The 12,003-nt window shown below is 33.6% G+C and overlaps 2 protein-coding genes across 5 annotated transcripts in view; both read right to left on the reverse strand.

Moving 5' to 3' along the window:
• Positions 1-12,003, reverse strand: part of LOC130897623 (DNA-directed RNA polymerase I subunit RPA2) — a 49,222-nt gene continuing 37,219 nt past the window's right edge. For all 4 annotated transcript variants that reach the window (XM_057806562.1, XM_057806563.1, XM_057806561.1 and 1 more), the window contains exons 11-15: positions 9,723-9,930; positions 9,563-9,662; positions 9,150-9,460; positions 7,456-7,620; positions 1-246 (exon numbers count right to left, since the gene is read on the reverse strand). In XM_057806562.1, coding sequence (XP_057662545.1) covers positions 28-246; positions 7,456-7,620; positions 9,150-9,460; positions 9,563-9,662; positions 9,723-9,930 — 1,003 coding nt within the window. In that variant the 3' untranslated portion in view covers positions 1-27. The remainder of the gene's footprint in view (positions 247-7,455; positions 7,621-9,149; positions 9,461-9,562; positions 9,663-9,722; positions 9,931-12,003) is intronic.
• Positions 2,032-5,253, reverse strand: LOC130897624 (uncharacterized). The gene is made up of 2 exons (XM_057806564.1): positions 4,230-5,253; positions 2,032-3,755 (listed from the first exon to the last, which is right to left on the reverse strand). The coding sequence occupies exons 1-2, from the start codon at positions 4,317-4,319 to the stop codon at positions 2,379-2,381; spliced, it is 1,467 nt and encodes a 488-aa protein (XP_057662547.1). The 5' UTR covers positions 4,320-5,253; the 3' UTR covers positions 2,032-2,378.

Raw genomic sequence — 12,003 nt, forward strand, 5'->3', positions numbered from 1 at the left:
TAAAAGTACTCAGCAACAATATTTTAATCAAACTTCTTGACAACCTAATCTAACATTTATGTTACATGAAGCTAACTGAGTAATGAAAAATTTGAAAATGTATGGTATTTTTATTTTGTTTATGTATTCGTCCGTATCACATAAACGACATGTTTCTTTTGTTTCTGTATGTTGAGGTTTATCCGATAATCTCATAATCGCTGTAATTGGACCCAGCAATGTTCCACAAGATGTACAAATGAAAGCCTAAAACAGATAGTTAATTTAGAGCGATATTCCCAATAAAGAGGATCAATAATTATATTTTATCCACGATTGTTGTATAATGTACCCATTATACGTCTGTTTGCTCGACCTTAATAGTACCCATTAAGCAAGGCAGTGATTAATGAACCTATTAATTACTGCTGTCAGATGCTTCGTTGGTTTAACTATAATATTGTATTGTCTTTTTTATTATCATTTTTTGTATAATCAATTGAGTTATGTAAACATTAAAAATGAATTTTCCTAGACCAGATTCGAACCCGAGATCCAGAGTTGGAAGGCACGGAACAACAATTGAGTCATCAGCGACTTGTAATATGCGTTTCTTAATACACCATATTTTTCGAAACAATTTATGAATCTAAGAATCTTTTGAAATAAAATACATCTGACTATCATAATTATTGTTTGTTTGTGTGTTTAATAGTGTTGAAACATCATTTAAAAATGGAGTTAGAAAATGAAAATGACTTCTCTTCAACACCACAAGAAATTAGAGAATCTGTTGTAGTTGCCTCATCAAATTTTTTACCGGAAAAGTCAAGGAAAGTATATATATATATATATATATATATATATATATATATATATATATATATATATAAATATAAACATTATTACGTCCGTACAAAAGTCATACACTGTTGCGTCCTCAAGAAAACCAAGAGTTAACCATGATCTTATTGTGTATACTGGTTTACCAATGAAGTAGATGGATAGGACTATATGTAGATAATTGATATTCACAATTTTCAAATATACAAATTTTCATTCATTCTACAACAATGCTGCTTCCTTATAACAAGTAACTTTGTCAGCTCCATATAATGACTACACCATACATTGCTGCATCCGTGCGGTGTTGTCAAACCGCCAGGACGCAATAATATACTATCATTAAATATCACATGAAATGTATATAATCTTAAAAGAGTTTCCTTGTAGAAATATATCTCTGATTTTAAGAATATGGAAAAGACAATGTAAAATACGCAATAACTCTAATAATTAGCTACTGGTATACACTTTTTCCGACTCAAAAAATGGAAAGCATGTGGGGATTGATCAGGTATGCCTCTAAAATATACCTCCAGAGGAAAGTGATAACTATACTTGTGAAACATCGCAATCCAACAATAACCATAAATCGTGCAAAGTCAATTGTTACCAACTTTTTAATCGTATTTTAAAGAGAATAGCCAGGAGGAAATGGATTGACCAAATCGAAAATATGGATATTGATAAAGAGAAAACAGAAATTGAGACAATAGCTAGGGACAGAAAGGGAACAGTACAAATAAATCATGAAGCTAAATTTATACCAGTTTTATTGATTTTTTAAAATATAATAGAAATCCTTTATATGCACTATAAACTCTATTTTCTGCTTTTAGTATAATAATTTTGAACAAATACTTTGATTTTTAGCCAATCTTTGTTTAGAATTTTTTCATATTTTGTTTTCAGATCTTCACATTCGAATCTTTTAGGGGGCTTCTTAGTTTTAATATGATCTTTAAAATAGTTTAGTGTGACTTTTTTTTGGTCATCTGTCCAAGGAACCAGTTTACGAGTTTTTTTCTTTTTAGTCCCTGCAACAGGTTTCCCATCAACGTTGTTTGTTGGAACAAAATCTTGAGTAGATGGCTTTGACGTATCTAACAGTTCCCTTATTATTGGATTTTCATCCTCGTCACTATCATTATCAGAGTCTCGGTCACTTAGAAGATTTTTTTCCATATCAATGTTTATTTCATTAATAGATTTTCCTTTATATTGATCTGCTCCGCCTTTTTCCATTACCATCAACAGTTTAGATATCTTCGCCGTTTGATAAACATCATCGGGTAGTCGATAGGAATTTCTGTGAACACCACTTGTGTGTCCCATAAATGTCGCCAACTGTTCTATTTCCCCATCTGATAAGTTGAATAATTGCGATAAAGTTGCAAGATGTTTGCGCAGTCGGGTTGACGTAATTGATGATGGGTTTTGTGCTCCACATAATTTAGCATGTTTGGCTAACACTTTATAACCTATCAAATGTGAATTTGAATTCGCCATTGCGAAAAGATATGGGTTATTTATGGTCACAAAATGGTGTCTAACTTCTAACATTTTTTTGATATTGTCTTGTATGTCAGATTATTAAATGCTTGAATTGTATCAGACTTTTTTTGATATTGCTGATGGTCGATATCATCTTCTATGATATATTTCATATCCTCAGCTCCTTTAATTAGGACTCTTAAAGATTCTCCAGATAAGTCGATGAGATGATTCCTTAATAAACGCAAATCACTGGCAAGAGGTACAATGGTTACTTTGTTCCATTTGTTAAGATTAAGGTTGTAACTGGCATGTGAAGAAATCTCACAACTCCAATTAGTTTCAAAAAGACGAATCAACGTTTTCAAGTCCGCCTCTATTTCCGCAGTAGATAAAGTGGTACCTTTATTTTTAGTGTAAATAAAAGTAATTGCAATATCGCAACACTGTTTCAAAGACGTAACAATATTCATGGCGAAAGTTGGAGACAGATAAACATCTCGTTCCGAATCATATTTAGCAATTCGTTTTGTGGCTTCCACGAAAATGTCGAAATACTTTGGCTTCAAAGCTGAAATGAATGTGGTTATGGATGGATCCAACTTTCTTATTTCCAAAAGGATTTTAGAAAGTTCTCTCATTTTGCGTGATGTTACGTAAATAAAATGTTTTTCACGGTGCGTTTTTAAGTACTTAGCTCCGAACTCGCAAATAAGTGGATCTTTTTGAGCTTCCAAAGACAACTTGTCCGCTCTCATATGCGCGAATTCCTCTTTCAGTCGTTGATCTACTTTGGCATTATGGAATAGTTTTAACTGTTTGCTATTTTGAGAGCTACCAGAATCTCTCTTTACACATTTTTTCTTATGTCTGTATAAAAGTTTCGAGGAAAAATACCCTAAACAGTTGTTACAAGGTACTTTATCTCTCTCTGGTACATAACCCTCCCTAACAGGCTTAAAACAAGTGCCACCGTCGGCCAAATAATTTCCCTTTCTTCTAAGGTCATTGAATAGCTCTTTTCTTTCTTTACTTTTAACGGGCTTTGCTAAAATTCTTGTTACATCTATTTCGTTTGAATGGTTCCGTATCACATGGCGGCCGAAATTTAGAACCTTAGTTTCGCAATAATCACAATGATCCGGTTTACTCTTATATGGTGTTTTAATTGGTTTTGTACAACTTAAAGTACTCGGTAACCTTGAATTGTTACATAAATCTTGGTCTTTATCCATCGTTTTAGTAGTAATCAACTGTCTACTGCTTGAAGTATTCGGTACATTTAAATCGTATTCGTTATCTTTAGCTGTATCATACACTCCAATAGAGGGCGAATTAACATAATCAGTAGTAATCTTCATCTGGGTTGAGCTTTTGTTTATATTAGGTTTCTTAGTCTTCTTCGGTGCTGGATTCTCATCAACATCTGAGCAGCTATCCTGCGAAAAAAATGTAACGTGAATTATCTCGTGAACCAATTAGGTGATAAATGTATAAGAATTTCTAAAACTAGAAAGAATTTTGTGAATAGCTATTTAAGTTCTTAGTGCCATAATAAGTGTTTTATAGTACGCGTCTGGAAGTTTGCCGAACGAGCTGTATGCTAATTCTCTTACCAGACAAAAGTACTATAAAACAAGAATATGCCATGTATAATATACAAGGTTTTATCTTCGATCCCTCACCGCAATTTTGATCGACTATTTCTGCAATTTTTTATAATCACTAAGAACAAAAGTAATACTAGTTTTTCTAAAACCCCTTAACAAAGTAGAATTCGACGCTTTCAAATCCCAACACAAAGTAAACGTTTTCCGGGAAATCAGTATGGGCCTGGATATTTATCTACTCACAGGCAAGGTCCAAAACCTATATTCACAATTTAATGAAAATGGAAAAAAAATTTTACTTACTTCGTCACTACTAGGACAATATAGAGAATCTTCACTTGACGAAGCATTAAAAGGATCTTCCGGTGTACATGGAGATGACTCTGTATTCATTTGAATTTTATCATATTCAAATATTTTGTTTGAGGTAATATTCAGTTCTGACTAAAATATAAAAAGCAAAAAAACGTTTGGATAATGGAGAAATTATTAGTTTTGTTTGGGAATACAAAATACAAAATGAAGGAGAAGGCGTTTTACCTATTTTGAATTTGAAAAATATTTGTAGAAAAATTAACACATGACAACATGTTTTTCAGTAGCTACAAAATTAAATTAAATTGCAAAATTTCAAAACTATCACTTTTACTCACTAAAAGACAATGAGTGACAATACCAATAATTATTAGTAATTGGAGGTAACTGAAAATTTTTATAAAGACAAAAGTCATAAGAAAATCACGAATGTAATAATTTCATATATATTATAAAAATACTTACCTTCTTCAGTATCAAAACTCAAGTTACTAAATATTTTATCAATGCGCCTTGTCATATTAGCACACTGGAAGCAACAATGTCTTAGAATAACACGATCTCACAAGCACAAGAAACGTTAAAACACAATATTTTGGGTCTAAAAATAGAGAGCAGTGTTGCCATATCTCGGACGCAACAACATATTACGTTTCTAAAATATATACTTAAGTGTGTATACAATATTTGGTACTCTGCCGGAAAATCAATGAACTAACAATATACATTTTCATCCATATTAGTAATATTATTGCGTCCAATTCCAAATAGAAAATCCAATAAAATCATAGAGAGATCACTAGATGACGTTGAGTTTTATAAAGAAATAGAAATGTAGGAACCTTTGTTGACTGTTCTTGTTAATATTTTTCACAAACGTTGGCAAAAATCCACAAAAACATGGATTGACATTGTTGCGTCCGATATTCGGACGCAATAATTCGAAGGAAGCAATAGTGTATGTGTTTGGGATGTTTATGGACGCAACAATGATAGAAGTTTATATATATATATATATATATATATATACTGAATTATCCGTAAATTATTAACTTCAACGCTATGGACCTATTATTCAATGTGTACGATAACCTTACATCAAGGTATAAATTCAGAAAATTATAAAAAATTTACGAGCATTATTAAAACACAAATCAGGTTTTCATCATAAATAAGCAAAAACTTTTCAAATAATGCATCAAATGATAAATACCTAGCAACAAAGGTGAAATATTAAGTAAATCTTTTACACAGCTACTTCATTACATTCTGTAATTTATGGTGGCTTTATTAATGGGTATATGTAAAAGTAATTAGTTTCAACAAAAATATATAAGAGTCGTGAATAAAGTATAGTATTTTACTCGCGTATAATATTATTCACTCCGTGATTTATTCCATTCGCTAGCGCTCGTGATAATAAACTTTACCTCATGAATAATAAGCTTCATTATACATTCGTAAATATACTATTAATTTCTTATTTCTTAGACCTTGTATATATATTTATGTTTCTAAATCGTCTTGATTTTAGTTTTGTTTTAAAATTAATTTTTGAAAAACAAAAAAAAAATTGCGTTTCGACTATCAATTAAAGCCCGCTACAATTACACGCAAAAAGTATAGTTAGTATATTAGTTGATTTTTTGTTCATTTACTTTAAACCTTAGTGTTTATTTTTATGCGTGAGAGAGTAATAAAACCTACTCACTAATCCAAAACTCAGTAAGGCCATTCTAAATATTATTACAGAATAATCTAAATAGTTTTCGGGTACCGTTATTGGTGTTTTATAACCATGAGTTGTGTAAAATATTAGATAAAGGTTTGGACTGGTCAAGAGCGCTGCCGTAGCCGTATCATAAGTTCTATAAGTAGCAATTTGCCAATGCCGGAAAATCGGTCCTTTGACAGTTAATGAAAAAACATTAATATTTAATTGTTAAGGGGGTATTCTGGTCTAGAAATTTAGAAAAATTGATTTTTTCGAATTGTTTCTCAAGGAGTATTTACTAAAAATCAAAAAGGTTAAAAAAAGGGGGGCAAAAAAATTGATATTTCATGTCGACGCCATACGATAGCGACATCTTTACAGATTAAGAATTTTTCAAATTTTTTGTTCCAGATCACTACAAGAGCTGTAATCATATCCACCAAGGTGCACCGTTTTTTTTTTGTAGCCCCCACTTTATCGACCTGAAATTTATTGAAATTCTGATTTTTTTACAATTTCTTTTATATTCTTAATAAGTCAATAAATATCATAAAAAATGGATAGTAAAAATGTTTTTCACTTTTTCACGTTAGTTCCAAAAATGCTTAGAATCTAGACCAGAATACCCCTTATTAAAGAAGAAAAATGAGGCGAGTTTCAAACAGCACATAAAGCTCAAGGAAAACCAAAATTTCACATCGCTGTTCCGGATAAAAAATGACGTAAATACAAAAAAAAACTCCATATACAATGAAGAAATACATTCCATACAAATGGGAACAAGGACATAACTGTAGTTCCACTCATGACCGCCGTTGGGTATTCGCGTCGAAATATCAGCTGTTATTACCTGAAACAACGCCAAATAAATAGTTTTCAAAGTTGTTTTTTTTTCTTTAATTTAAATTATCCAGGGACAGAAATTTTATGCAATCGCTGAAAGAACTAATAGACGACAGTATCTACTTTCAACAAAAAAATTCCAATACAAAATTTTTGCATTTACGTCACTGTTCTTCTGGAATGGCGATATGGAAAACAATTCAAGGAAAGACTTCGAAGGAAATTACAAACGAACTTTATTAGAAAAGAGTTTCCGACAGTTCTTGCGAGGGATCGAGATGATAAGAATTATCATATATAATCAGTGATGTTTTAAGAAGTATAGGATTTAATTTTGAAAAAAACCACAAAAAATTTGAAAAAATTGATGAAACCTTTATGGGAATCGATAGAACGATCAGTATAATTTAATGTTTGAAGATGATTTCATGCAAATGTTGGCCATGGCACCGCTTTAGATAGGTCAAGGTCCAATTTTGGTACACTTTCTCCAACATATTGGCCGAATAAATGCTTCAATATTGGCTTCCAGTGCGTCAATAGTTGTTGGTTTATACCTGTAGACAATATATTTAACATGGTCTCACAAGAAATAGTTCAAAAGCGTTAAATCACGTTTTACATGGGCACAAATGTCACATGTGTGTAATGTCTTACCGTAGTTTCATCTGAACAATGAAATAACCTATCTTGCAACAGAAACGACGCCCCGTGACTAATGAGGGCGTCTCGTTCCATTTCACCAAAACGGACACCACCGCCTCTTTTTCTTCCTTTCAACGGTTGTCTAGTTAATATATTTATGGGTCCCGTTGATCTTACCTAGAGGTAAATATAAAAAATATGTTAATTAAATATACACTCGTGATCAAAAAAATCGACCCAAGTCGCAGACTCGCGGTCAATAGTTTACAGCAAAAATTCTGTAGCTCTGATTTTAGCATCTCAAAGCTATTAGTCTTAGCTACATAATGAGTGGTCTATGTTGTCGAACGAATAAAAATCTTAAACAATGATATAATAATTACCGGTAAAGAAAATACAAGCTTAAATTAGTAAAAATAATCATTTATTTGAAATTAATGTATCATTATTTATTGTTCCCTCCACTGGCCCTAGTAACAGGTTCCAATCGCTTTTTTATGAATCGAATAAGTTTTATTACTCGATTTTGTTCGATGCTATCCCATTCTTAAGTGCGCGCCGTTTTGAGGTAGCCTGGGCAATTATCAAAAAATATAATCGATTATTTTCGATTAATCGAATTTCGCCAGTTTTCACCGATGAAACTGTCGTAGGAAACTACAAGATTCCTTAAAACTTCTTTTATGTGTAGGTTCGTTATTAATCCTTTCGTTTCACCGCTAATTTCGATAAAACCAACTCAGTTTTTGCTTACATCGAAATACCGGCCCAAATCATCCTCTAAAAGCCAAGTTTTTTATGCAATACTGCGTAAATCTCTCTCCAGGTCTTCTGTAGAGACATCTTCTATTCCTACCATGCAGACATACTCTGCCTACGTCTGAGAAGAGAACGAGGTTCCATTGTTCGTCGGTCCAACCAACGTGTTCTAAAGCAAATCCTAGACCCGCTCGATGGCCTGGGATTAATTTGGGGTCTTATTGGTTCAAGGTTAGCCGCGTTAAGTCTTCTTCTGAATGTCCATCCACTCATAGCCACTACTCGCGTTTCTTTGAGCTCTTGTTAGACTTGAACACCAGCGACAGTCCGATTTTTCAGCGATATACTGACAATGAATCGGTCATCTTTCTCGGATGAGCACCGTTTTCTTCTGGAACCGCATATACTATAACAGTTACTAGACTTTTGGTAACGACGGTAAATTCTAGAAACAGAAGACTCACACATGATTAACTACCGTAGGTATCTGAAGTTTTCGCCAATTAAACTGGCGGAGGGAACAACGTGATTACTTCTTTGTATCGGTTCGTCGTAATATAGAACAAATAGGGGTTGCATCCTCCACTTTTAGATATAGGAAGGGATTTTTCTAAATCAGTGTTTCTAATACAAATAACAGATACTGAATACACTGTTTACACCCCCACTACACCAACACAATTACACTTTCTGACGCGCGTTTCGTTAACCAAGTTATCATCTTCAGAGACTGAAGCTGAACAATTTCTGAAGACGATAATTTCATTATCGAAACTAGGGTCAGAAAGAGTAATTGTGAGTGTTGGTGTAGTGGTAGTGTAAACAGTGTATTCAGTATGAATATCACCAACGATTCCAGAAATTCCAACTTAGTTACAAACAACAGATATTTTAATACTATTTAGATTTTTCTGTGTATAATAACAAGCAGTTTCAGAAAAACTGACCTGCCACTTATCTGAAACCATATGCCTCAACCGTTGATAATGTACGATTCCAAAAAATATTTGCGCTGTCATTTCTCTACCATCGATGCCTGAATACATGGTTTCGGTTCCGTAATAATTATAACCGCCTTTTTCTAATAATTTACCAAAATAATCTATGGCGGTATCTTCTTCGGTAAAAATGAATGGTGTCGCGTCATGTACAAGACCGTGCAATGCTGCAGATTTACCAGCCATTATTTCAATCATCATAGCAATTGTCATCCGGGATGGGAAACCGTGGGGATTGAACACTATGTCTGGCACAAGACCTAGAAAATGAAATACTGTAAAACTAGAAATAAACTGATAAGAATCAGCAATAGAAGTAGATAGAAGATACGAAGATTGAAATTAGAATGGATAAAATTCACCTGTTTCCGTGAAAGGTAAATCCTCGGTGGGCCATTTCTGAGAGCAAATTCCTTTTTGTCCGGCTCTACTCGCAAATTTATCACCTACACTTGGATTCCTCTAAAAAAAAAACTAGTTATATATCATGTACTATCTAAAGGCTTGAGTATCTATACTAACTGGTACTCGATACGTAAAACAGACTGTCTTCCTCGAATTCTTCTGGTCGAAGTTGGCGCACAACTTCACACTGTGCATATAACATTCTTCTTTGCCTCTAAATACTTTAACAATGTACACTGACCTATCGGCATCGAAATAACTGTACAACGGCTCACTCTCTTTCAGTATTCTACCAATAAATGGTAATCCATCGGAATCTATAAACCTAAATAATTAATTATATATAGTGTGACCCAATAATAACCGAAATAGCATAGCAAGTTCAAGTGAACGATTTACAGCTGTTACATTTCTTTTCAAGTGGGTAAAAATGTTATGGGAAACTGGGGAAAGTGTTCAAGTAGTTTGCATGGTTTAAACATGTCGATTGATGACAAACCTCGTTGCAGACGTCCAAAAACAGGCCGAATCATCAAAATTTTCGAGATCTTGTAGCTAACAATCCGTCGAGTGACAATTAACTGCCAACAACAACAACAACCAATAGGTTATATTGAAGATCTATTCAGAATTGTAACGGAAGATTTGGTAAAGAAAAGGGTTATGCATTTGATTTTTGGATTCTAACTGACAATCAAAAAGAAATCGAGTTGAAATATGTCGTACTTTAAAAGAACTGTTGAATCTGATCCAGATTTTCATCACTGTTGGTGTTATAGTTAAGACCCACATATCGTAAAGTCCAATCACAAAGAAAAATGATAGTTTTTATTGCCAAAGATATAGCTTATGTAAAAGCGTTGCTCCCGCGTCTTTAAACGGTCTACTTGCAAGGGGAGCTCGGCAGAGATGGATGAGACAAGCTGAGACATATATAGATGGACCTCGTGTGATAACTGTTCGAACTAAGCAAGCGCGAAATCCGACTAGTGACCGTACTTCTAATCGGACACTGCCATCTAGGCACCGAGGGGATCATGGACTATCCGGAGTGCCGTTGGTGCATGGAAGAGGACGAAACCGCAGACCTGCACACACACATAGCGCGGTTTTAAGCCTCTCAACTTGCCTAATGACATCAAAGGGTTCAAGCCAAAACGCCTAATCGGCTTCTCAAAGAACATCGGCCTTTGGTGACATCAAGTGGGGCACGACGGGCTTATCTGAAGGACTAAGTGCTCAACGGCCCCTTGGCCGCCCACAATTAACTATGAACTATATCTTATGTAGAACTTGTTCCCCTAGGTCAGAGCGTGAATCAAATTTTAGGAATATTGTGCAACAGTGTTAGCGAAAAAACGATTTGTGGGTAGGACAAATCATTAAAACTGATATCTATTTTAAATCGACTCAAAAAATCCATGCCTAAAATGAGCGAATGATTAATTGAAGATATAATCAGAATCTTGATAGCTTTAGTACATTATTTACAGTAAAGGGAACGGTAATGAAACCCATAAATTGCTGTGGTACACGATCAGCAGTAGTGATATGTATTGAAGCATCATATTCAATAGGTACATGAAGAGAATTAATAAGGGAAAAACCTTGGTTCCCAAGAACACTAGAGCTGTTTCCAGTGTCAACCATAGAAAAGAGAATAATTCTTCCACCATAACAACAGTTTTTGGCACCTTACTTGCCTGACCTTGCTCCGTGCGACTTTTTCTTTTCTCCACGTATCAAAATAGACATAAAAGGACAACCACAACATTGAAGAGATCAATAAAGAACTATCAGCAACTTGTACAGATGAAAAATGGTTCATAGCAGCGGGCCCAATGTATAAGTTTTAATTTGTATGAGTATTTTAAGTAAAATTTTGAAATTAAATACATTTTTTTTTAATAAATCCTCCAGTATATCTCAAAAAAAAACAAGTTACTAGATCGCATTTTAATATTAAAATTGTTTAGCAATTTGATAATACTCAGGATTTGAAGGTAAAAGTAGAACGTATTCGCGTTAATGAAAAAAAGAGATAATTGTTTTGAGAAATTTGAGCTTTTGAAAATATCAATCAGGGTATAGAAACTCGCTGGCGGTGGAAGGGAAAATGAGCTGTAGCGTCCTCTGTTGGTTCATGAGCACAACTAATACGTTTATAGATTTAACGATAAATAACACTATAAAGAAAAATGTTAACTCATGTAAGTTTAGTACTGCTCATGAACCAAGAGATGGCGCTGAAACGAGAGCTCGAGTTGGCTATCTATGATATCATCCACCTTTAAATTCTGGAACCTTACTCGATTTATGATGACGGTTAATTTTTTTCAATGAAATAATCACATTAGCGGCTGGTTATATTATAAATGTTGAAATGTTTTGATTATAA

This window comes from Diorhabda carinulata, chromosome 8, assembly GCF_026250575.1.
Source record: "Diorhabda carinulata isolate Delta chromosome 8, icDioCari1.1, whole genome shotgun sequence".
In the NCBI taxonomy this organism is placed as follows: Eukaryota; Metazoa; Arthropoda; class Insecta; order Coleoptera; family Chrysomelidae; genus Diorhabda; species Diorhabda carinulata.